This window comes from Dreissena polymorpha, chromosome 9 (genome assembly GCF_020536995.1).
Source record: "Dreissena polymorpha isolate Duluth1 chromosome 9, UMN_Dpol_1.0, whole genome shotgun sequence".
In the NCBI taxonomy this organism is placed as follows: Eukaryota; Metazoa; Mollusca; class Bivalvia; order Myida; family Dreissenidae; genus Dreissena; species Dreissena polymorpha.
The window spans coordinates 44046412-44073261 of record NC_068363.1 but is presented as its reverse complement, the minus strand read 5'-3'; the positions used below and the strand labels follow the sequence as shown (position 1 = coordinate 44073261).

Below are 26850 nucleotides of genomic sequence, written 5' to 3'. Positions count from 1 at the left end.
TAACAACACCTTTCGAATCGCTAATCCCAATTATCAATTGAACTGTGTCACATGCACTGCCCGTTTCTCTATCCTGATAATAATCGCTCAGGACAAAACTAACGCGTTATTGGAAGAAGATAATTGACTTTACTTATCACATTTGCGGAAATTATTAGCTAGCACGTGTTCTCGTGCGCTGCATGTCTGTTTGATTAAATATTACGCAATTAACTTCATGACGCACATTGACAATTTTTCCCCATAGATGTGCAATTTAATAACGTCGATTCTCGTTTTTAACAATAAACATATGGAGACTGAAACAAACAATTGTGCTTTTTACTATACATAATTAGTTCAGCCATAGATCCATGTTGAATCTTTGGGTAAACTAGATGCCCATCACATATCAAACATACTTTGAGAACATATTCAAAAGTGCCAATTTTTTTAAACTATTTGAAAATGACAGTGTGACACAGACTTATACAGAGTGACACATACTCAACGAAAGCATGACCTAGACTGATAGACGGTGTGACCAAGATTAATAGACAGTGTGACATACACTTATACAGTGTGGCCTAGACTAATATACAGTGTGACCTAAACTTATAGACAGTGTAACCTACACTTATAGACATTGTAACCTACACTTAAAGACAGCATGACCAAGACTGATACACAGTGTGACCTACACTTATTGGCAGTGTGACCTACACTTATAGACATTGTAACCTAGACTTAAAGACAGCATGACCAAGACTGATAGACAGTGTGACCTACATTTATAGATATTATGACCTACACTGATAAACAGTGTACATACATTTATAGACAGTGTGACCTACATTTATAGATATTATGACCTACACTGATGAACAGTGTACATACATTTATAGACAGTGAGACCTACAGTAATAGACAGTGTGACTTTGACCAACAGACAGCATGACCAAGACTTAAAGACAGCATGACCAACACTTATAGACAGTGAGACCTACACTTATAGACAGTGAGACCTACACTTATAGACAGTGTGACCTACACTTATAGACATTGTGGCTTAGACTTAAAGACAGCGTGACCAATACTGATAGACAGCATGACCAAGGCTGAATACAGTGAGACCTAGACTTATAGACAGTGTGGCCTACACTTATAGACAGTGTGGCCTAGACTTATAGACAGCGTGGCCTAGACTGATAAACTATGTGACCTTCACTTATAAACAGTGTGACATAGACTCATAGACAGCGTGGCCTAGACAACGTGACATAGAATTATAGACAGTGTGACCTGGACTTATAGACAGTGTGACCTAGAGTTATAGGCAGCGTGCCATAGACTTATGGACACTGTGTCCTAGACCAATAGACAGTGTGGCCTTGACTGATAGTCATTGGGATCTAGACTGATAGACAGCAAGGCCTAGACTTATAAACAGTGTGACCAAGACTTATACACAGTGTGCCATAGACTTATGGACAGTGTGTCCTAGACTAATAGACAGTGTGGCCTTGACTGATAGTCATTGGGACCTAGACTTAAAGACAGCGTGGCGTAGACTTATACACAGTGTGCCATAGACTTATGGACAGTGTGTCCTAGACTAATAGACAGTGTGGCCTTGACTGATAGACATTGGGACCTAGACTTAAAGAGAGCGTGACCTAGACTTATAGACAGTGTGACATAGACTCCTATACAGTGTGGCCAAGACTGATAGACAGCATGACATAGACTAATAGACAGCATGACCTAGACTTGTAGACAGCGTGCCCTAGACTTATAGACAGTGAAACTTAGGCTTATAAACAGGGTGACCTAAGACTCATATACAGTGAGGCCTAGACTTAAAGACAGTGTGACCTAGACTCATATACAGTGTGGCCTAGACTTAAAGACAGTGTGACCTAGACTCATATAAAGCATGACCTGGACTGATAGTGTGACATATGAACAGTGTGACAAAGACTGATAGACAGTGTGACCTAGACTAATAAACAGTGTGACATAGACTCATATACAGTGTGACCTAGACTTATAGACAGTGTCACCAATACTGATAGACAGTGTGACAAGGTTGTTTTTTTCAATTGTCAGTCATTTTCACTAAGCTTGACATGGCAGCTGCAAAAATAAACAACATTGTAGTCAGTTTGGTAGATTCCATAGGGTCAGATATTGGCATAAAAACAACTGTTACTGTGCTTTCAGAGGCAACGTGTACTCAGTAGCTCACCAGGGATGACCCGCATTTATAAGGGTTGAGGCGATCACCACTATTGTTTCAACAGAGGGGATAACATACTCTGTGGCTGAGAAGTGGATGCTAGAATGGACACTTGCGACAGAGAAATCTCAGAATCTGATGCACAACTTAAGTCACTTAACAAGTTTCATCAGCTCAGGACAATTAACAAATTTTCATCAGCTAAGGACAATTCACACGTTTAATCAGCTCAGGACAATTAACAAATTTTATCAGCTCAGGACAATTTACAAGTTTCATCAGCAAAGGACAATTAACAAGTTTCATCAGCAAAGAGCAAATAACAAGTTTCATCAGCTATTTTTTTTTTATATATTGCATTTGATGCCAATTGGTATTTTTTAAATAAAGTTTTATCTGTGTACACATTCAAACTTTGTATAGACAGCAAAAATACAATTATAAATACGCACACCATGGTAATACCAAATATTGAAATAAAATAATAAGCTCACTCAAAAAAACAACACTTCGCAAAACGTAAGGACTTTGTTTTGAGAAACTAAATGGACAGTTGATTTAAACAACCAGGCTTTATCACACCAATTCAACTAAATGTACAAATCTTGAAGCCAGCCCCTCTTAACCCTTTTCCACTTAGAAGCAAAGTGAAAATGTTAAAACAGCATTAAACCATAACAGCCTGCAAGTAACTCGCAGTCTGTTCAGGTTTGATGCTGTTTGCTGCTCATCAGTATCTAAGGGTTGAAACTGAAACCTTTAAAACTTGGATCTAGTAAGAAAGGCTTTTAATCAATTTTAACTTTCTAAGGGACTACACATGTGTGAAAATACGTATCAGAGTGGTAAAGGGTTAAGACGATACTTATATCTAGGAACCTGTAAATGATAAGTTCAGGTCTGACCACTTTCTGCAGATGTTTAATGCCTGACAGCATAGAAATGATTGAAATACAACAATGTTTTTTTAAAGGCAAAGACCATCATAATAATCAGTTCATTGTAAAATGCGTAGTCACCTTGTCTTTCACTGTAAAAAAAAGTTTTCTAATAACTGCACCATTAACAAAATTAATGTATATGTTTACCTATTGATTTTTCTCCAATATTGATATTATAGATAGTAAAATAATTGTGCTTTGCATTTAAAAAGACATGAATACATACATGTTTTTGATTGACACTAGAAATTCCAATTTTAACAGTCAGTTTAAAGAAATGTTTTTCCAGACCCAAGTGTGAAACTGTCTCTTTGATGAAAACAAAGTATTGCTTCACTGTAATCAATCTTTAAAAATTGGGATTGCAAACTTGCATTTCCTGCCCTGATGAATTTTTACGGGACATAACAAGTAAGATAATACAATTTTGTCCTTTATTTCATGCATGGTCTTGTATAAATAATATAGGGCTAAAATATCATTAACATATCTTTCAAGACAATAACAATAACAAATATTTATTTTTTTAAGTACATAATGTAATTTTCATCTGTGTTTTGGAAAACTCAAACAACACTATAATATCCATCAGAAACATTATAATTTTTACATTAATAGATGATACCATATAATGCAGAGTAATTACGCCACACTATTTTGCACAGTTAATGGGTATATCCTTCGACCAACCTTAATCTTTTGAGCACTTTCACTTGCGTATTTTTAAACTAAACAAAATGTCTTCTTTAGTGAACCTTTCCTTCTTGACAAGCAAACGACGTGAAACAAAGTCTATTTTTTTTACATAGTTTCTGGCCATATGCGACACTGTATGGTTTGTACCTTTTCACATACAAGAGTCCATAACAAAGAACATTTGAGATCTCAATCTTTGTCCCAACTACCTACAATTTTTAACCATAAGAATGCTTGCACAATAAAGGTGTAAGATTCTTTAGGGAACTTAGTAAAAATTGTCCCATGAAATGTTTTTTAACCCATTTTGTCACCCCAAAAATTATTGGTCTTTTCACTGGCCAATACCTTTCCGCTTCCCATATCCGGCTGCTTTATGAACACAACACAAAATGGAATAAGCGACATAATATGCCAACCTTTGATGTTAACAAAGTCAGTTTGTGCTGCACTGTTTTTTTTTCTAAATGCACAGCCATTCCAGTGTATGGTATTTCACATTCATTCACCGTAAGTGCATGATTGTTTACTTTTAAATGTTAGTTCTTCATGCCCTCTGACTCTTACCCGCCTTCCACTCTTCGTCCATAAAGAGCACATTGGCAACAAGAGATTTTTTTTTAAATGTGTCACTTAAACCAGATTGGCCTCCTACTGTAATACATTAGTAGATTCCTTCCACAAATCATAGTCACATGATGCTGTAATAGACGTCCACCCAAACAACTTGAGGCAAGGTTTGTAGCACTTTCTGAAGGTCAAATCTGTCATTTTTTGTATGGCTTGTTCCGACCCCTGGCACTTCGACGACTTTTTGCTTTTGCCTGAAAGTTAAGCATTCATGCATTAAACAAAGAGACCACTAGCCCATTTGTCTAGGAATGGCTTTGTTAGTCACTTGTTTATGTCAGAAAAATTCAATTCCTGTTAAAAAACTGTACAATTGTTTTGCATCAACAGAATTGCAATCCTGAACATTTTTAATTGTGCATGAGAATTAATTATGATTTGTACATGATTTGGTACCCTGACCACTAGTACAGACTAGTTAGCAGCCACACTGTGAAATCATCATGATGTGTACATGATTTGGTACCCTGACCACTAGTATAGGCTAGTTAGTAGTTACACTGTGAAATCATCATGATTTGTGCATGATTTGATACCCTGACCACTAGTATAGGCAAGTTTCACTGCTATTTACAGATGTTGAATATCCCATTCCCCCTCTGTTACTAACAGTGCCACAAATATATCTCAGTATTAAGGTATAATTTATATGAGCCTTACTCTGCAAAAATGGGGCTTAATGCATGTGATTTAAGTATCCTGTCAGATTAGCCTGTGCAGAACACACAGGCTAATTATGGACAGCACTATAGACCTAAAATGGATTTTCGCTAATCATAACTTTCTTTCAACCAAAAATACCATTTAAGCACAAAGTGTCGTCTCAAATTAGCTGGCGTGCACTGCACAGGCTAATATAAGACGACACTTAATGCACATTAAGCATTGTTTTCCCACAGCCAGGCTCTTATGGTTTCAACCTAGCAATCAGAAGGTCCTTGTCAATGGCTCCTCTTGGAGCATAAAAGATCTTCTCTTAAGACATCAAGTACTAGTTCTACCTGTCTTAACTAAAGTGAGTAAATATGAGCCTTCCTCTGCAAAAATGGGGCTTAATGCACTGTGAAATCATCATGATTTGTGCATGATTTGATACCCTGACCACTAGTATAGGCAAGTTTCACTGCTATTTACAGATGTTGAATATCCCATTCCCCCTCTGTTACTAACAGTGCTACAAATATATCTCAGTATTAAGGTATAATTTATATGAGCCTTACTCTGCAAAAATGGGGCTTAATGCATGTGATTTAAGTATCCTGTCAGATTAGCCTGTGCAGAACACACAGGCTAATTATGGACAACACTATAGACCTAAAATGGATTTTCGCTAATCATAACTTTCTTTCAACCAAAAATACCATTTAAGCACAAAGTGTCGTCTCAAATTAGCTGGCGTGCACTGCACAGGCTAATATAAGACGACACTTAATGCACATTAAGCATTGTTTTCCCACAGCCAGGCTCTTATGGTTTCAACCTAGCAATCAGAAGGTCCTTGTCAATGGCTCCTCTTGGAGCATAAAAGATCTTCTCTTAAGACATCAAGTACTAGTTCTACCTGTCTTAACTAAAGTGAGTAAATATGAGCCTTCCTCTGCAAAAATGGGGCTTAATGCATTTTCTCGTATGAAGTAAGGCCAGTAAATTACTGGGCCTAATGGCTGATACAAAATTTTGGCGAAGAACTTTATTTGTATCTGACTTGCTAGTTATAGTATGGCCCAATCATTGTCACAAGATTACAAAATCTTATCGCAAGTAATAGATTTTGACTGACTTGTGTCCCAGAAAACCCTTGACTTTTAATGTAATCGATGAATAATATTTAGGTTTTATATTACCACTTTCACTGGCATCTAGAAAATGACATATGTCACTTGAAAATCTTGAAAGGACAACTCAAATATAACACATAATGTAATAATTATAATCCTAAAAAAACAAGAGCTGTCACCATAGGATGACTTATGCCCCCTATAAACGCTTGGTAGAAGTTATGAGTTTTTTTTCGAAACCTAAACGCAGATTTCGAAACCTCAACGCGGACCCTAAGTTCAAGGTCAAGGTCACAGGGGTCAAAATTTGTGTGCCTATGGAAAGGACTTGTCCATATACACATGCATGCCAAATATGAAACTGCTATCTGAAGCGACATAGAAGTTATGAGCATTTTTCGAAATCTAAACGCAAAGTGTGACAGACAGACGGACGGACAGTCCAATCAATATATATGCCCTCCTTCGGGGGCATAAAAATGTCTGAGAATATCAAAATAAATCAGAAAGCCACATAATCTAGAGAGCAAACACCATGCTAAATCCTTGAAATGCACTAAGTGACCCCGTGACCTAGTTTTTGACCTGGCATTACCAATAATTAAACATGACCTAGATATTGTCTTGGTACAACTTTTGACCAAGTTTGATAAAGATCAGATGAAAACTACTTCAATTAGAGAGCGGACATCATGCTAAATCCTTGAAATGCACTAAGTGACCCCGTGTCCTAGTTTTTGACCCGGCATGACCCATATTCGAACTTGACCTAGATATTGACTTGATACAACTTCTGACCAAGTTTGGTAAAGATCAGATGAAAACTACTTCAATTAGAGAGCGGACACCATGCTTAATCCTTGAAATGCACTAAGTAACCCCGTGACCTAGTTTTTGACCCGGCATGACCCATATTCAAACTTGACCTAAATATTGTCTAGATACAACTTCTGACCAAGTTTGGTAAAGATGGGATGAAAACTATTTGAATTAGAGAGCGGAAACGAAAGTATGACAGACAGACAAACAGACAGACAGACAGACGGACAGTGCGAAAACTATATACCCCCTTTTCTTCGAAAGGGGGCATAAAAATTGACATTAAACTCTATGAGTTATTGACATAAAGTAATATACCAATGACAAAGAGAATGCCTCATAGTCACGTTACCAGGCCTAGCCGATCACATCACTAGATCAAGTCCTGCATAATGGACAGTAAAAATACCCCATGGTCATGTGACCATTCCTAGCCAATCATGAGATATAGCCCAGAATTTATATCATTGAATATATCACATGGTCATGTGACCGCATCAAACCAATCAGATCATGAGATATATTCTTGCCTAGCAGTCAGTGACTTGCCTGCATGCTGGTTGCCTTGGTGACCATCTGACCGCTGGCTGACCACAGGCACAGCATGGAGTCCTCCCCACCGGTCACCAGCGTGGAGGTCTGCAGATAGACACAGAACGATAAGAAAATATGAATCGCATTCTGAGAAAATTGGGCTTAATGCATGTGCGTAAAGTGTCGTCCCAGATTAGCCTGTGCAGTCTGCACAGGCTTATCAGGGACGACACTTTCCGCTTTATGGTATTTTTAGTTTTAAGAAAGTCCCTCCTTACCGAAAATCTAGTTTAGGCGGAAAGTGTCATCCCCGATTAGCCTGTGCAGCCTGCACAGTCTAATCTGGGATAACACTTTACGCACATGCATTAAGCCCAGTTTTCTCAGAGCACGACTCATATAATGGCATAAGAAATCAGGCCTGGGCCTTTGTAACAGTGGCAGAGTTCATCATCCACACCAACGTCATTAAACCAGCCCCCTTTCAAGGAAAACTGGGCTTAATGCAGGTGCGTAAAGTGTATTCCAAGATAAGCATGTGCAGTATGCCCAAACTTAACTTTTGCTAAGGAGAGACTCCTTTAAACTATAAGACCTTTAAAAACATGTATTAAACACATTTCCCAAAGCTCAGCTCAAACAAGTATGGTTTGTGACCTAACTTTTATTACTTACAACTCTTATTTCTGACCCTGTGCATGTGCAGTGTCAGTAAATATATATTGGGCAACAGTGTAGCTTGAGCATGTAATCAATTTACTTCCCGCTTCCACACAGTGTAGGGTAAGTTGAAATAACAAGAGGGCCATGATGGCCCTGAATCACTCACCTGACTAATCAAATACAATCCCAACCCGATTCCATCAAGATAAACATTCTGACCAAATTTCATAAAGATTGGATGAAAACTGTGACCTCTATTGTCTACACAAGGTTTTTCTATTATTTGACTTAGTGACCTAGTTTTTGACCCCAAGTGACCCAAATACAAATTCAATCCCAATCCTGATTTCAACAAGATAAACATTCTTACCAAATTTCATAAAGATTGAATGAAAACTGTGACCTCTATTGTCTACAGAAGGTTTTTCTATTGTTTGACCTAGTGACCTAGTTTTTGACCCCAGATGACCCAAATACAATCCCAACCCAGATTTCATCCAGATAAACATTCTGACCAAATTTCATAAAGATTGGATGAAAACTGTGACCTCTAGCGTCTACACAAACAAATTGTTGATGGTTTTTCTATTATTTGACCTAGTGACCTAGTTTTTGACCTCAGATGAATCAAATACAATCCCAACCCAGATTTCATCAAGATAAACATACTGACCAAATTTCATAAAGATTGGATGAAAACTGCGACCTCTATTGTCTACACAAGGTGTTTCTATTATTTGACCTAGTGACCTAGTTTTTGACACCATATGACCCAAATACAATCCTAACCCAGATTTCATCAAGATAAACATTCTGACCAAATTTCATAAAGATTGGATGAAAACTGTGACCTCTACTGTCTACACAAGGTTTTTCTATTATTTGCCCTAGTTTTTGACCTAGTGACCTAGTTTTTGACCCCAGATAACCCAAAAACAATCCCAACCCAGATTTCATCAAGATAAACATTCTGACCAAATTTCACAAAAGATTGGATGAAAACTGTGACCTCTACTGTCTTCACAAGGTTTTTCTATTATTTGACCTAGTTTTTAACCTAGTGACCTAGTTTTTGACCCCAGATGACCCAAATACAATCCCAACCCAAATTTCATCAAAATAGACATTCTGACCAAATTTCATAAAGATTGGATGAAAACTGTGACCTCTATTGTCTACACAAGGTTTTTCTATTATTTGACTTAGTGACCTAGTTTTTGACCCCAAGTGACCCAAATACAAATTCAATCCCAATCCTGATTTCAACAAGATAAACATTATGATCAAATTTTATAAAGATTGAATGAAAACTGTGACCTCTATTGTCTACACAAGGTTTTTCTATTATTTGACCTAGTGACCTAGTTTTTTACCTCAGATGACCCAAAAACAATCCCAACCCAGATTTCATCAAGATAAACATTCTGACCAAATTTCACAAAGATTGGATGAAAACTGTGACCTCTATTGTGTATACAATGTTTTTCTATTTTTTTACCTAGTGACTTAGTTTTTGACCTAGTGACCTAGTTTTTGACTCCATATGACCCAAATACAATCCCAACCCAGATTTCATCAAGATAAACATTCTGACCAAATTTCATAAAGATTGGATGAAAACTGTGACTTCTAGCGTCTACACACACAAATTGTTGATGGTTTTTCTATTATTTGACCTAGTGACCTAGTTTTTGACCTCAGATGATCCAAATACAATCCCAACCCATATTTCATCAAGATAAACATACTGACCAAATTTCATAAAGATTGGATGAAAACTGCGACCTCTATTGTCTACACAAGGTGTTTCTATTATTTGACCTAGTGACCTAGTTTTTGACACCATATGACCCAAATACAATCCCAACCTAGATTTCATCAAGATAAACATTCTGACCAAATTTCATAAAGATTGGATGAAAACTGTGACCTCTACTGTCTACGCAAGGTTTTTCTATTATTTGACCTAGTTTTTGACCTAGTGACCTAGTTTTTGATCCCAGATAACCCAAAAACAATCCTAACCCAGATTTCATCAAGATAAACATTCTGACCAAATTTCACAAACGATTGGATGAAAACTGTGACCTCTACTGTCTACACAAGGTTTTTCTATTATTTGACCTAGTTTTTGACCTAGTGACCTAGTTTTTGACCCCAGATGACCCAAATACAATCCCAACCCAGATTTCATCAAAATAGACATTCTGACCAAATTTCATAAAGATTGGATGAAAACTGCGACCTCTATTGTCTACACAAGGTTTTTCTATTATTTGACCTATTTTTTGACATAGTGACCTAGTTTTTGACCCCAGATGACCCAAATACAATCCCAACCCAGATTTCATCAAAATACACATTCTGACCAAATTTCATAAAGATTGGATGAAAACTTTGACCTCTACTGTCTACACAAACAAATTGTTGACGGACACACGCATGCACGCACGCACATATGGACGCTGGACATCACACGGTCACATAAGCTCACCATGTCACTTCGTGACAGGTGAGCTAAAAATGGAACCAACTAATCTCACTAAGTACTATTCTCTATCCCATTATTACTCCTGCATTGAAAATGCATAATACATGCTCAGTTAAATAAATGTGATCAAATACAGTATGGAAGCAATTACTTGACACTATGCTAGTTGGTGAAATACTTGAAATGTTTCTTATTTTTACATTTTTTTATATTTCTCTAGCCTTTCACACCACCATCATATTTAAATGGGAAATCAAACTCAAAGGTGCAATGGTGTAGTGGCTATGGTTTCTCCCTGCTATAAGGAAATCCCTTGCAGTTTGCTCCTTAAAGCATTTCTGTGATCTGACCTAAATAATGACTCCAATAAAGCCCCTCAAAAACTACGCCAAAGTCCACTTACCTGATCGTCCCAGTGGATACAGCGCACAGTGGTGGAATGCCCGCCAGAGAGAGAACACTGCAGATTCGGCTCACTGGAACCCCCTGGCAGTTGGAATACATGCATGTCTCCACTGTAAGAGTTGAGCAAATAACATAATCAGAGCAACGTGCTGGGAAAACTGGGCTTAATACATGTGCATAGTGTCGTTTCAGATTAGCCTGGGCAGACAACAAGGATGACACTTTTCACCTAGACTCAATTGTCGTTAAGTAGAGACTTCCATTATGATGAAAGGATTGTCTCTGATTTGACTGTGCGGACTCCACAGGAAAAGCAAGGATAACACTTAACGCAAATGTGTTAAGTCCAGTTTTACCAGAATAGGGCTAATACAGACACTTAGGCAATAAAAATGCTGTCGAAGCATGTCATGGCTGTCCTGTTAGCACAGTTATTAGTATATGCACTTCCCACATAGCAGACACTGGTTCCATTTTCCACTTCAAGTGCATGTGAGATTGGTTGCTGTTCACCATAGCGGACAGGCAAGGATTCAAAAGGTAGAGGTCCATGGAAGGTACCTACATGCCAAATATGACAGAGATCGGTAAAGTATTGAAGGTGCTATGAGAAACTGTAACAAAAGCATGACGGAAAAATCTATTATTAGCCTCAGTGACCTTGACCCCAGTGACCTCAAACCTCATCAAAAGGTAGAGGTCCATGCAAGGTACCTACATGCCAAATATGAAAGAGATCGGTAAAGTATTGAAGGTGCTATGAGAAACTGTAACAAAAGTGTGACGGAAAAATGTATTATTAGCCTCAGTGACCTTGTTATTGACCCCAGTGACCTCAAACCTCATCAAAAGGTAGAGGTCCATGCAAGGTACCTACATGCCAAACATGAAATAGATCGGTAAAGTATTGAAGGGGCTATGAGAAACTGTAACAAAAGTGTGACAGAAGGAAGTAAGGAAGGACAAACTGGCAACTTTATGCTCCCTCGGAGAGCATAAAAAGGGGTACAATGCGTGTGCATAAAGTGTCGTCCCAGATTAGCTTGTGCAGTCCACACAGGCTAATCAGGGACGACACTTTCCGCTTTTATGGTATTTACGTTTAAAAATAGTCTCTTCTTAGCAAAAATCCAGTTTAAGCGTTAAGTGTTATCCTTTATTAGTCTGTGTGGACTGCCCAGGCTAATCATGTCAAAAAACATTTCCAGAAAGTTCAAATACAAATACATGTCACTTATATAGCGCAAAAATTATTTTAAAAATATTATATTGCGCTTCACAAACACTGCACATTGGTTATCCGTGAAAAAGATTGAACAAATGAGTTTTAAGTCTTGATCTAAAACAGCTCTCATTGTCAATGATTTTTAAGTGGCCTGGTATATTGTTCCACCTCTTCGGGCCAACAACAGATAAAGATCTATCCGCCATCGCCAAGTTCAATGAAGATTTGATGTGTAACTGTGAAACTAAGACAGCAGAAACAACCTCCCATCCGCTGAGAGTGTCCCCATACTATGTCCCGCCAAGAGATAGGTGTTTAAAAGCTGGAAATTGCAGCAATAATTCAAAACTTTTCGCGATTTTTGTGTATCTACTATGTTAATTGGATAGGGTTGCTTGGGCACACATTTGCTCCCCACATAATGCAGCCTCGGGCATGGAAGAACCTCATAAACTTCAAAATACACACAAACCAGTACCTGTGCGTCCCAGCCACAGCAAACATCTGGTCATTGCTAGTGGTGAAACAGTCCACTATGTAGTCAATACTGGGTGTACCCTGAAACAACATTGTTCATGGCATGAAAATAAATTAACTGCCCCATTCTGGGAAAACTGGGTATAATGCATGTGCGTAAAGTGTCCTCCTAGATTAACCATACATGCCATAAAGTTTCAGACAAATTCCGGGACATTGAGCTCAATTTTCCGGGATATTTGCTGATTTTCCGGGACATGTATACATATAGCGATATATATAGACATATAATTATGCATTTTTGGTATACACAATTTTTTCACATAGTAAATTGAGTACATTACTAATAAATATGTTGTTAGCATCTAAAACGATTTATGCATTGTTGATTATCACCGGCATTTCATTTATCTTTTCAAAGTGTATTATCTCCATCTTTAATTCGATCTTTATTGGCCTTGTTTGCCGAGTCGCAATTTATTTTCTTTTAAGTCAGCCGTCTTGTTGAAATGATGTAAGCGGCAGGTGCATAAAATCGCAAAATAGCAACATAAAATTGTATAATATATCACCTAATAGGCGATTCGCATTTTGTTTAATTAGTATACGTTACAGTAATTGTTTCATTTACTAAATATCTTAATTAAGATACACACTGTTTGAGTGTTTTTGTTTTTTAAATTTAATCTTGTCTGAAAATAAGTGTTTTGATATAACTGAATTGTGCATGAAATGCACAATTTCCATGAGGACAACATCAATGTTTTCATCAAAAGTCTCCGAAGTAACTGTCCACGATTGTATTGTGGAGGAGTACACACTATGGACCGATTAGTGTGCTTGGTATAACAAAGCCACTGAAACTATAGATTGATATTGACACAGGGCTATTCATGCATGACTAATTCACAACTGCACGAATCTTCAGATGTGTGAACAACTCCTTTGCCCTTACGCAGAGGGAATTATAACGTAGCATATTAAAGCCAATTAACAACCACATTAAACAATGCCGCCTTTTCGGTTTGACTGCGAACGTGTGACAATTGATATTATAACAGGATCCCTGTTAATTGATCGATTTTGACACGTAGCGTAGTCACCTATTCGTGTAGGCATTGCCATGGAGATGCTGCGAATTAGTGGGAACACAGATTCGTGGTGCAGTTAAGCCTAAGATAAGGTACATGTATATCTGGTTTTGTAAAAGCCGAGACATTTGACAGATTTCCGGGACTGAGAGACACGTTCTCTAATTCCGGGACAATCCGGGATGTATGGCATGTATGGATTAGCCCTGTGCAGTCCACACAGGCTATTCAGGGACCACACATTCTTTTACATTAATTTTCCCTTTAAAGGAAGCTTTTCCTTAACAAAAATCTAGTTTAGGTGGAAAGTGACTTTCCTGATTAGCCAGTGAGGAATGCACAGGCTAATCTGGGACAACACTTTGCATGCATTAAAAATGGTTTTGCCCTAGCCTCAAATTTAATACACTGAAGTTGTCAGTCATAAATGAATTTAACATATTGCATATGTTGATGTTGTCACTTACAAATTAGGTATAAACATGATATAAACATAAGATGAATAAAACATGACAACAATTGTTACCAATTATGTGGTTGTAAAATAAGAAGCTTTAAAAAAATAATTTAATAGTGCACTTCAGATGTCAAGGTTTGCATACCACAATTTCTGTCAGAGGAAATGAGATATGCTAACAGGATCAGATTAAGTTTAATTTCCCACAACCTTCTAGTTAAAATTATTAAACATAATTGACAGACATTTTAAAATACCATCCAACAAAAGGGACTACTTTTTGTACTTTAAAACTTGATAAACATTAAAAAGATATTTGTCACAATCATGATACAGTCGGTAAAGGTCAAGTTGAATTTTTCTTTTCAGAATGTCATGAACTGTTACTGTTTACCAACTTCAAAACATTTTTTTTATTGGTGAGAAATCGGGTGGAATGATTTCACAGATATCATACAGTCATAAATGGCCTATAAATCATTGACTATTAGATTAGGAGGAGTGCAAGTAATTTGATACATATTCTTTACAATCTGGGTCTATTTGTTGACAATAGAGATTGCTTTTACAGTTAATGATGGCAACAAAGCATTGCAGTATTAGAAAAGAAATAAAACCTCTCCAGTTACCAACTTACGGATGCTTGTACCTCACGTAAAAACAATTCAAGCTTTTAACTCTGCCTGATTGTTCATGTACAACATATGTCAACTGAAAAACATTGTAACACTTCTTTGCATTTTGCGTAGTTTAACTTTATTTATTTGAGCTTGATTTCACTGAAAGACGTAGGAATAAAGAGACACTGAAGTTAGTTTCATCAAAAACAAGATGTGTTTGTGAAACACTATGTCCCCATATATTTGACCTTTGACCTTGAAGGATGACCTTGACCTTTCACCACTCAAAATGTGCAGCTCCGTGAGATACACATGCATGCCAAATATTAAGTTACTTTCTTCAATATTGCAAAAGTGAACATTAACTTAGTGATTTTGACCCATATATTTGACCTTTGACCTTAAATGATGACCTTGACCTTTCACCACTCAAAATGTGCAGCTCCATGAGATACACATGTATGCCAAATATGAAGTTGCTATCTTCAATATTGCAAAAGTTTTGGCAAATGTTAAAGTCTGACGCAAATAAACAAAGCCACAAACCAACAGTCAGGGCAAACTATAGTGGTGGGGGACATAAAAAAATTGCTTGTAGTATTGGGCACTATTTTGACAGGAACCCTGGGTGCGATTTTATGTAATTATTTAACTATAAAATTAATCGCCATTTTTAAACTTTGATTTTTTTAACTATTTTTCACGATCCTAATTTCTGTAGGTGGAGTTTTCAACTGTTAATTATCATCATGTAAGCTAGGCTTAACTTACATACAGCAGCAAAAGTTTAATACAATCATGCTGGGTTCTGTTAAAAAGGGCTTTTAAATGCATGTGCGTAAAGTGTCGTCCCAGATTAGCCTGTGCAGTCCACTTAGGATAAGCAGGGACATCATTTTCCGCTTTTATTGTGTTTTTCGTTTAAAGGAAGACTGTATTTTTGGAAAATCAAGTTTAGGTTCATTAAACCCCCTTTCAAAAGAGTGAGGCTCAATTAGCATTGGACTCAATTAATTTATGTTCCATATGTACAATTCATATAGTTATAGCTTTTTTTAAAGATCACTTGTTCTTGAGCTTCAACATTATTAGTAAATTGTTGTTATTATAGGGAAGCTTAAAATACAAGCCATGTCAAAGACACAATGTCACAACCTATTCAGAGCATGTACTGCTAAATGCGTATTTTATACATTATTACCTTCAAAACGCTTGAAGTGCACTAAACACAGCTCTATTCTTAATTAATTGATAACAAGATTAATATCCAATGCCTAAGCTATAAATAATCTGTAAAGTAATAATGAAACACAAACAAACCATTTAAATTTGGAAATAGCATATTTACTTAGCCGATCCAAAATAGATTTTCAATAAAAAAAATCCATTGAGAATTCATTGCTATATTTAACACAAATTCATAAAGACCTTAGAATTCAGATTATTATTTGTATTTGAAAAAATCTTGTAGAAGTTCATTGGGTAAAAGCCATAGGTAATTAATGACAGACATTAAGTAGACTTCATGACAGTATTTAAGGATTGCAAAAAAAAATCTATTTGTAGATTAATTGTGAAATAATTCAGATCCAGTCATAAAGATGGTGTATAGTGCGTCTTGCTCTGTGAAAATGGAGCTTAATGCATGTGAGTACATTGTTGTCCAAGATTAGCCTGTGCAGTCGGCCATGGCTTAACGGGGATGACGCTTTCCGCTGTTATGATCTTTTTCATTTATAGGAAGTCTCTTCTTCCCTGATTAGCCTGTGCAGACTGCATAGGCTTATCTGATTCCACGCGTTATACACGTTTTCCTAGAGAACGGCTCAATTATGTCAAATCCCAGACCAGTGAATCTCTTGCCTAAAATGAAGTATGTTTATTTGCATACTATACCCCGGTACCTCAACCCATGCTCATGAAGATTCCGCATGGTTTTTAAATTATTCCATTATATAAGAAATTTTAACACATTTTTGTTATTTTGTAATGTTTTCAATATGTTTGCAACATAACCTCGTGGATATTTGTTCACAATCAATTACCAGCTTTCTGTTGTTTAATGCTTTACAATATTATGCGCTTTGCTAAAGGTTCCTTAATCTTAATCTTTTTTTCTTTAATTGTTTATAACATGTATTGGGTTGTAGCATTTTGCTGGGACAGTCATAGTCATTGGAAAAAACTGTTTGTTATACCCAGGCAAAATGAAGGCCATATGACCATGGCTTAACCATGGTCATATGACCATGGTATAACCATGATTTACCATGGCAAACCACGTTTTGTTAAATGGCACCACAGTCTTTGGCAATGGTCATCATGACCATGGTTGACCATGGTAAAATACCATGGTCGACCATGGCATAATACCATGGTTGACCATGGCAAAATACCATGGTCATGATGACCATGGTCAAAGACTGTGGTGCCATTTAACAAAATGTGGTTGGCCATGGTCATATGACCATGGTCTACCATGGTAAACACTGGCCATATGACCATGGTCTACCATGGTAGACCATAGTCATATGGCCTTCCTTTTGTAAAACAGCACCACAGTCTTAAGTGGTTTCGACAGAAAAAGGCTGATGATAACTGCTGGAATTTCTGCAGGAATTTCATGGAGAATTCCAGGAAAAAGGTCAGGCAAGCCTGATAGTTCTTTTTTTTAACCAAGACTAGAAATTAAAGGAAGTTTTACTTCAATAATTAACTTTATGGCATTGAACACTTGTGTCCAAAGGCTCATTGTCCTGAAGGGATGTGTCCATGGCCATGGAATTACTGAAAGAACTTAAAGATAAAATTCAACATTGTTATAAAATCATTAGAATTGCTGACAGTCTTCATTGGCATGTTGGCCAACAGTTAATGAGTATGAAATGATTGGTTCATGTTTCTGATTCTGTTGATGACAAAAACATTCATAAAGCAGAGGAAAGAGTGATACAATGTAGCAAAATTGGGAAACATAAGTAAACACAGTGCCAAAGAAGTTGAAATGGAACCAATGGCTGATCAGTTTAGCCGGTAATTTATAAAAGACTTAAATTTCCAAATATAACATAAACCAAGTGGCATCATTCAGCTTGCTTCAGTTTCAACTTCCTGTGCACACAATATTTTTCCTTTGTAAAAACAGCAATGCAACCCAGGCGAAGTGATGACCATGGTAGACAAATACCATGGTCAACCATCAAAATGGTCACCATGTTTTTTGATGGTTGACCATGGTATTTGTTTGTCATTTACATAAAATATGCAATAATGTTAATTGTTCTTGGAAGAATTAAAAGCACAGTTTAAGAAAGTTTTAAGGACATCTTATTTCAAGAACAGTTGAAGATGATATCAAAAACACAAACATGTACAACAATTAACATTATTGCATATTTTATGTAAATGAACATTAAACAGCATGGGAACACTAAAATGAAAATAAAAGTAACTTTGTCGATCATGGTCCATGTTTTAATTTACCATGGCCAACCATGGTCTATCTTTTGTCACTATTGCCAACCATGGTCCATATTTTTTGTGACCATGTCCAACCATGGTCCTGATCATATTCCACCACAGTTTTTGATGGCTGACAATCAAATACCATGGTCAACCATCAAAATCAGGGTGACTTTGGTCTACCATGGTCATCGTTTAGCCTGGGTTAAGGCTTTATCAGATATGTATGCACAGTAATGCAGACAACATTTTAGATTTGATCTAATAAATTGCCATCATTACCCAGGTATTAACAAAAAGTTAATAAAAAATGTTCTGAGTGTTTGTGAGCTTGAACATACCGGGTAGTTCTGGTTTTCATTAAACTGAACAATAAATTATTAATAATTTATAATGCTTAATATAACACTGGGAGCCTTTCCTCGATCTCCTCCAAAGACACCAAGTATTGGTTTTAGTCCCTAGAAACAGACTCGAGAGTGTTTCAATGAGCCTAAGGCTTTCTATACAATCAAGCTAAAATAAATAGGTTTAAAATGACTGTGCTTGACAAATTTTGGAAGTTGTTCCAATTGCTTTTCATTCATATGATCTAGGTCAGGTTACTTACATTATTCCTGGGTAAGCCCACCATCTTGGTGGTTTATCAAATGAGTCGCGTTCTGAGAAAACTGGGCATAATGCATGTGCGTAAAGTGTAGTCCCAGATTAGCCTGTGCAGTCTGCACAGGCTAATCAGTGACAACACTTTCTGCCTAAACTTGATTTTCGGTAAGGAGGGACTTCCTGGAAACTAAAAATACCATAAAAACGGAAAGTGTCGCCCCTAATTAGCCTGTGCGGACTGCACAGGCTAATCTGGGATGACACTTTATGCACATGAATTAAGCCCAGTTTTCTCCGAACAAAACTCAAATCTAGGTGCATATACTAGTTATGCCAGTAGCAGACAACTGCACTACTTATGTTTAATGTTTAATCACATTCTGCACTTGCACACGTCAAGACTCAAACAGTTAAACGCACAGGACTCATTAATCTAAGATTAGTTACTCGCGTGTTAAGCTATTCATTTATCTGTTATTTATTAATATGATTGCATGTAAAATTGACGTGTATCCTATAAACCCCTACTAAAAAATGATCTGATTTTTTTTTCAAATCGATTTTTAATAACTGTGAAACCATTTCATATTGGCTAAACATGAATTTGTATATTTTGTCACTAGACTTTATGAGTGCAAGTTGTTAAGGAATAATTATGTCTAAAATAATACTGAATTACCATAGGCATGAAAGACATTTATATCAAAGTAATCCACACATACATCCTGTGTCTGTTTGGCAATCTAGATAAATCTGGATATTCCGCATTAAACTTAACTGTTACTTGACATTTCCTGTAAAACGCAAATGCAGTAAAGCTGTAATAATACCATTGACTTCGTTCAAGTAGAAATGTAATGATTAGCGCTAATTGTTAACAACTTTATTACCCAGCAGGGGTGGCGAAATTAAATGTCTGAGTTTCCTGAGTCGTACATTTGCTTGCCTGGGCAACTGATTTTTTTCAATTAAGTTGTCTGTGAACAACCAGTCTGGTCGAGGAATACAAAACAATACATTGTATTAAAGCCCTAATAAAGATTTACAAAACCGGATGTTGACACGCGATTACATTGTCAGTGCTATTTGCAAAGCAATCAAGCTAAATTACTGGCACTCTCCTGCGCAGTGGTCTCCCTTATTCTATAAAAGACCGTGATTATGTCTTAAAAATACTCCAGCAAAAGTCTTTGATTTTGTATACATGAACATGCAGAAAACATGTATAAATAATAAAGAACATCTACTCTTGTTTACATTAACATGCATTTTGAAATGGCTGATCAAATAATCCGAATTGGGGCAACTGATAATTGCACAAAATGCGTATGCCAATTTTTATAATGATATTTTTCACTCATCAAAAGTTTAATTATGTGTAACAACTGTTTTAATAACACTAGCTTTGCAAGATTAAAAGTTTGAGAAAGTCTTTATATTGTTTATAATATACTGCTATAATGAATGTACCATGGAAATACAACTATAACTAAAACAAGCAAATTATACTCATTTTGATTTATTCCACATTATTTTACATTAATCAATAAATGCGTTTATAATTTATATAAACATTAATGAACAAGTGTAGTTCAGCAACGGACAAGTTAAATTTCCTAAATGGTTGTCCTTGGTCAAGTATAGTTTTTTGAGATTTCGCCACCCCTGGACCCATTGTGTGTGTTCTCTTTTTAAGGGGTGTTGCAGGTTGAACAGCAAAGACAATAAATGCAATTAAAAATGACAACGTGTGATTAACACCTGAGTGAAATAGTTTCTGCGTTAAAAGTCATTCAGTCCCACTAATCTACTCATAATAATGAACTAGTCAATTGGCATGCAATTAGAAGGGCCAGTAACTAGAAACTGATTACAATGAACTAGTTAACTGGAATGTGATAAAGAGGACCCACCTCCTGCAAGTGACTCCTAAGTTAACCCCGCTCCTGAACGTGATTTATCACGGACAAGTATTACAAACAAACCGGAAAATGACCAATGCAAATGTTTCTTTTTTCAATATCAGAAAAATACAAATTTACATGCTCACAAAACAATCATTCTTTGAAAAACTACGAAATTTTATGCTGCCAAAAAAAAAAGGTTTCAAAGCTTGTAATTACCACATTTACGTTGTAAAGTTCCAATATGCATTAATTTAATTTAGCAATAATTATTAAAAACGTTTAACATACTCTGATTTAATTTATTTTGTAGATTTCCCCATAATTATCCCAGTAAAACAAACTGTCTGCGCACCCTTTTTTTTATTTACAGTTGGTCACATTTATTACATCAAGGGCAGTTAACACAATCATAGTCTTTAACCGGACAACAGTTGCTATAAAGTCAAGGGCAGTTAACACAATCATAGTCTTTAACCGGACAATCAAGGGCAGTTAACACAATCATAGTCTTTAACTGGACAATCAAGGGCAGTTAACACAATCATAGTCTTTAACCGGACAATCAAGGGCAGTTAACACAATCATAGTCTTTAACCGGACAATCAAGGGCAGTTAACACAATCATAGTCTTTAACCGGACAATCAAGGGCAGTTAACACAATCATAGTCTTTAACCGGACAATCAAGGGCAGTTAACACAATAATAGTCTTTAACCGGACAATCAAGGGCAGTTAACACAATCACAGTCTTTAACCGGACAATCAAGGGCAGTTAACACAATCATAGTCTTTAACCAGACAATCAAGGGCAGTTAACACAATCATAGTCTTTAACCGGACAATAGTTGCTTTAAAGTCAGAGATAAGAAACAACACTTAACTTAGGTAACATTTAAGTCAAAGTTGGACTGAACTTTAAGTCTTAGATCATCTTTTGAAAGGTAATTATTACATTAACTGCATATCACATAGGTTTAGATTTATTATTAACAGTCTGACAGCAAAATATTTATTTTTATGAAAATTAAAGATGTCCGCCTACTTTTTTTGCTCAATATTAAAGGCCAAATGACATGACTATATGCATGTCATCCAGTAGAGATATGGTTGCTTAACAAATGTTTAAAAAATGTCAGATCATTAGTTCGTGTGATATGATGCACAAATAAAAAATATATCAGAAACTGTCATATTATTAATAAAGGGCAATAACTTCCTAAAATGATGTTTGAAAAAAACAACCTTAAAAAAAAATTCAAAGTCATTTCAATGAGAATGCTGCATATTAAGTGACATAAAATTCTTATTATCAAAAGTGGAAAGGATTAAATATTGAAAGTGTGATAACTCTCGAAAAAACAAGGCAGCAAACTACCCAAAACATATGAACATGTGAACCCTTCAATAGAAATACACATAAACTATCATCACCCATCACCGTTCGATCATTAGTACTTCACATCGCCCTGGGACCCTAAAAATCCAATTGAAAGTGATATACAGTCAATCTTGTGCATGCAACCACTTTGATTAAGCGACTTTTGTCTCATGCAACCACTTCATATGCAAACAGCGACCGCTGATTTTCATGGATTATGATGTCCAAAAATCGTTAATTAAGTTACAAGTTGGGGCTATTAGGGAAAAACTTGATCGCCAATTCATCCAGAAAATCGATACCTGTTGCAGAAACAGTGCACTGTACATGACAATCATTTCAGTTGACAATAAATGTGTTTCCGAATTTTGTTAACACAAACGTTTAAAAAATGTACACTAAATTGGTCAATCGGAACTATTCCGCATTTCTGGGAAAAGCCGAGAAAGAATTTATATGTCGTTTCCAAGCTATGGCCCAGTAATTAAGATTTCCAATCGGGACTCAACTGGCGTGAATAACGTGTTCAATAACTGCACCTTTGTTCTCTGTAAAAAGTTTTAGAGGCGAAGCCATGCACTTGCTATAACGTAATTGGGTCATTGCCATTGTGTTACAAACATATGATTGGTTTAGCATGTTGATCGCTAGACAAAAGAAGCCAATTTATCAGTGAGACAGGTGTTGTTTATGGCTTCTTGACAATAAGTGGCTTTCCTTTGATGTTGCCAAACAGTTAACTGTTAATTCACAAAAATTGTGAATTTTGGCGATACTTTTTTTGATTCCATAAACTCTTTTGTTTACCATTTCAGTAAAACAAAAACATTTGTTAACATGTAACTTTGGAATAAATTATCAAAATTAGTATTGCCTTATATTTATAATTTAAAAAAAACTATGTAAAAATTTAAATGATTGATACAAACACAAAACAAGAGCACCGAATAACGGGTGCCACGCTCGGCTGCGAAAGCTTGTAAGAATTTTTTTTTTTAGAGGTCACAGTGACCTTGACCTTTGACCTAGTGACACAAAATGGGTGTGGCATGTAGAACTCATCAAGGTTCATCTACATATGAAGTTTCAAAGTTGTGGGTGGAAGCACTTTGATTTTAGAGGCAATGTAAAGGTTCTAGCACGACACCGGCGGACAGCGGAAGACGAGCAGGCTATGACAATACCTCGGGTTTTCTCCGAAAACAGCCTCGCTAAAAATACAATTAACTTCTCTCAATGTAGCCTTGGATATTTCATTGTACCAAATACAATATGTATAATGAATCACAATCCGATTAGATATAATGACAGCAGAGTCATCCACAAAATGAGACTGAATTTGACTATCGTTTTACTATTCCCATTACCTCATTGACATTGTCAAAAAGGAAAGGCCAGTTTCTTTGTATGCAGTATTTTGTTTGTTTGGCATCATGTTATCACTTCCTTTTGATGTGGCAGTAATTTTGGCTCTAGACAATGGAACCTTTGTAGACATAGATTTTTAAGGATTTTACTTCCAATAAGAACAGTGATCCACATACATACCTTGAGTTGAGCTTTCAAATCTGCCCACTGCAGAACTGGATCACCCTGTAATGGAGAACGTTTTTGAATCGATAGCTTTTGATTGAATGATAAATGTAAAGTCTAATAAGAAATCTAAAAATGAGAACACGTTCTGGAAAAACAGGGCTTACAGCATGTGTCTAAAGTGCTGTCCCTGATTAGCCTGCTTGGTCCACACAAACTAATCTAGAACAACATTTTTGGGATTTTTTAATTTTCGTTGATATGTCTCTTCTTGGTCAAAATCCAGTTTAGACTTAAAGGGCCATCCCTAGTTAGCCAGTGCACAGGATAATAAGGGACAACACTTTACCAACTTGCATAGAGCCTTATTTTCACAGCATAATAAGGGACAACACTTTACCCACTTGCATAGAGCCATATTTTCACATGATAATAAGGGACAACACTTTACCCACATGCATAGAGCCATATTTTCCAGGATAATAAGGGACAACACTTTACCCACATGCATAGAGCCATATTTTCACAGGATAATAAGGGACAACACTTTACCCACATGCATAGAACCATATTTTCACAGGATAATAAGGGACAACACTTTACCCACATGCATAGAGCCATATTTTCACAGGATAATAAGGGACAACACTTTACCCACTTGCATAGAGCCATATTTTCACAGGATAATAAGGGACAACACTTTACCCACTTGCATAGAGCCATATTTTCACAGGATATCGGGTAATAAGAAACAACACTTTACCCACTTGCATAGAGCCATATTTTCACAGGATAATAAGGGACAACACTTTACCCACTTGCATAGAGCCATATTTTCACAGGACAATAAGGGACAACACTTTACCCACATGCATAGAGCCATATTTTCACAGGATAATAAGGGACAACACTTTACCCACTTGCATAGAGCCATATTTTCACAGGATAATAAGGGACAACACTTTACCCACTTGCATAGAGCCATATTTTCACAGGATAATAAGGGACAACACTTGACCCACTTGCATAGAGCCATATTTTCACAGGACAATAAGGGACAACACTTTACCCACATGCATAGAGCCATATTTTCACAGGATAATAAGGGACAACACTTTACCCACTTGCATACAGCCATATTTTCACAGGATAATAAGGTACAACACTTTACCCACATGCATAGAGCCATATTTTCACAGGATAATAAGGGACAACACTTTACCCACTTGCATAGAGCCAAATTTTCACAGGATACCAGGCAATAAGGGACAACACTTTACCCACTTGCATAGAGCCATATTTTCACAGGATAATAAGGGACAACACTTTACCCACTTGCATAGAGTCATATTTTCACAGGATAATAAGGGACAACACTTTACCCACTTGCATAGAGCCATATTTTCACAGGATAATAAGGGACAACACTTTACCCACTTGCATAGAGCCATATTTTCACAGGATAATAAGGGACAACACTTTACCCACTTGCATAGAGCCATATTTTCACAGGATAATAAGGGACAACACTTTACCCACTTGCATAGAGCCATATTTTCACAGGATAATAAGGGACAACACTTAACCCACTTGCATAGAGCCATATTTTCACAGGATAATAAGGGACAACACTTTACCCACTTGCATAGAGCCATATTTTCACAGGATATCGGGTAATAAGGGACAACACTTTACCCACATGCATAGAGCCATATTTTCACAGGATAATAAGGGACAACACTTTACCCACATGCATAGAACCATATTTTCACAGGATAATAAGGGACAACACTTTACCCACATGCATAGAGCCATATTTTCACAGGATAATAAGGGACAACACTTTACCCACTTGCATAGAGCCATATTTTCACAGGATAATAAGGGACAACACTTTACCCACTTGCATAGAGCCATATTTTCACAGGATATCTGGTAATAAGGAACAACACTTTACCCACTTGCATAGAGCCATATTTTCACAGGATAATAAGGGACAACACTTTACCCACTTGCATAGAGCCATATTTTCACAGGACAATAAGGAACAACACTTTACCCACATGCATAGAGCCATATTTTCACAGGATAATAAGGGACAACACTTTACCCACTTGCATAGAGCCATATTTTCACAGGATAATAAGGGACAACACTTTACCCACTTGCATAGAGCCATATTTTCACAGGATATCGGGTAATAAGGAACAACACTTTACCCACTTGCATAGAGCCATATTTTCACAGGATAATAAGGGACAACACTTTACCCACTTGCATAGAGCCATATGTTCACAGGACAATAAGGGACAACACTTTACCCACATGCATAGAGCCATATTTTCACAGGATAATAAGGGACAACACTTTACCCACTTGCATAGAGCCATATTTTCACAGGATAATAAGGGACAACACTTTACCCACATGCATAGAGCCATATTTTCACAGGATAATAAGGGACAACATTTTACCCACTTGCATAGAGCCATATTTTCACAGGATAATAAGGGACAACACTTTACCCACTTGCATACAGCCAAATTTTCACAGGATACCAGGTAATAAGGGACAACACTTTACCCACTTGCATAGAGCCATATTTTCACAGGATTATAAGGGACAACACTTTACCCACTTGCATAGAGCCATATTTTCACAGGATAATAAGGGACAACACTTTACCCACTTGCATAGAGCCATATTTTCACAGGATAATAAGGGACAACACTTTACCCACTTGCATAGAGCCATATTTTCACAGGATAATAAGGGACAACACTTTACCCACTTGCATACAGCCATATTTTCACAGGATAATAAGGGACAACACTTAACCCACTTGCATAGAGCCATATTTTCACAGGATAATAAGGGACAACACTTTACCCACTTGCATAGAGCCATATTTTCACAGGA

At 36.7% G+C, this 26850-nt stretch overlaps 1 protein-coding gene across 2 annotated transcripts in view; it reads right to left on the bottom strand.

The window, feature by feature from the left end:
• Nucleotides 1-3579: 3579 nt before the first annotated feature.
• Nucleotides 3580-26850, bottom strand: part of LOC127846534 (WD repeat-containing protein 89-like) — a 51653-nt gene continuing 28382 nt past the window's right edge. For both annotated transcript variants that reach the window (XM_052377891.1, XM_052377890.1), the window contains exons 9-13: nt 23947-23991; nt 12879-12958; nt 11174-11285; nt 7632-7721; nt 3580-4679 (exon numbers count right to left, since the gene is read on the bottom strand). In XM_052377891.1, the coding sequence (XP_052233851.1) occupies nt 4623-4679; nt 7632-7721; nt 11174-11285; nt 12879-12958; nt 23947-23991 (384 nt within the window). In that variant the 3' untranslated portion in view covers nt 3580-4622. The remainder of the gene's footprint in view (nt 4680-7631; nt 7722-11173; nt 11286-12878; nt 12959-23946; nt 23992-26850) is intronic.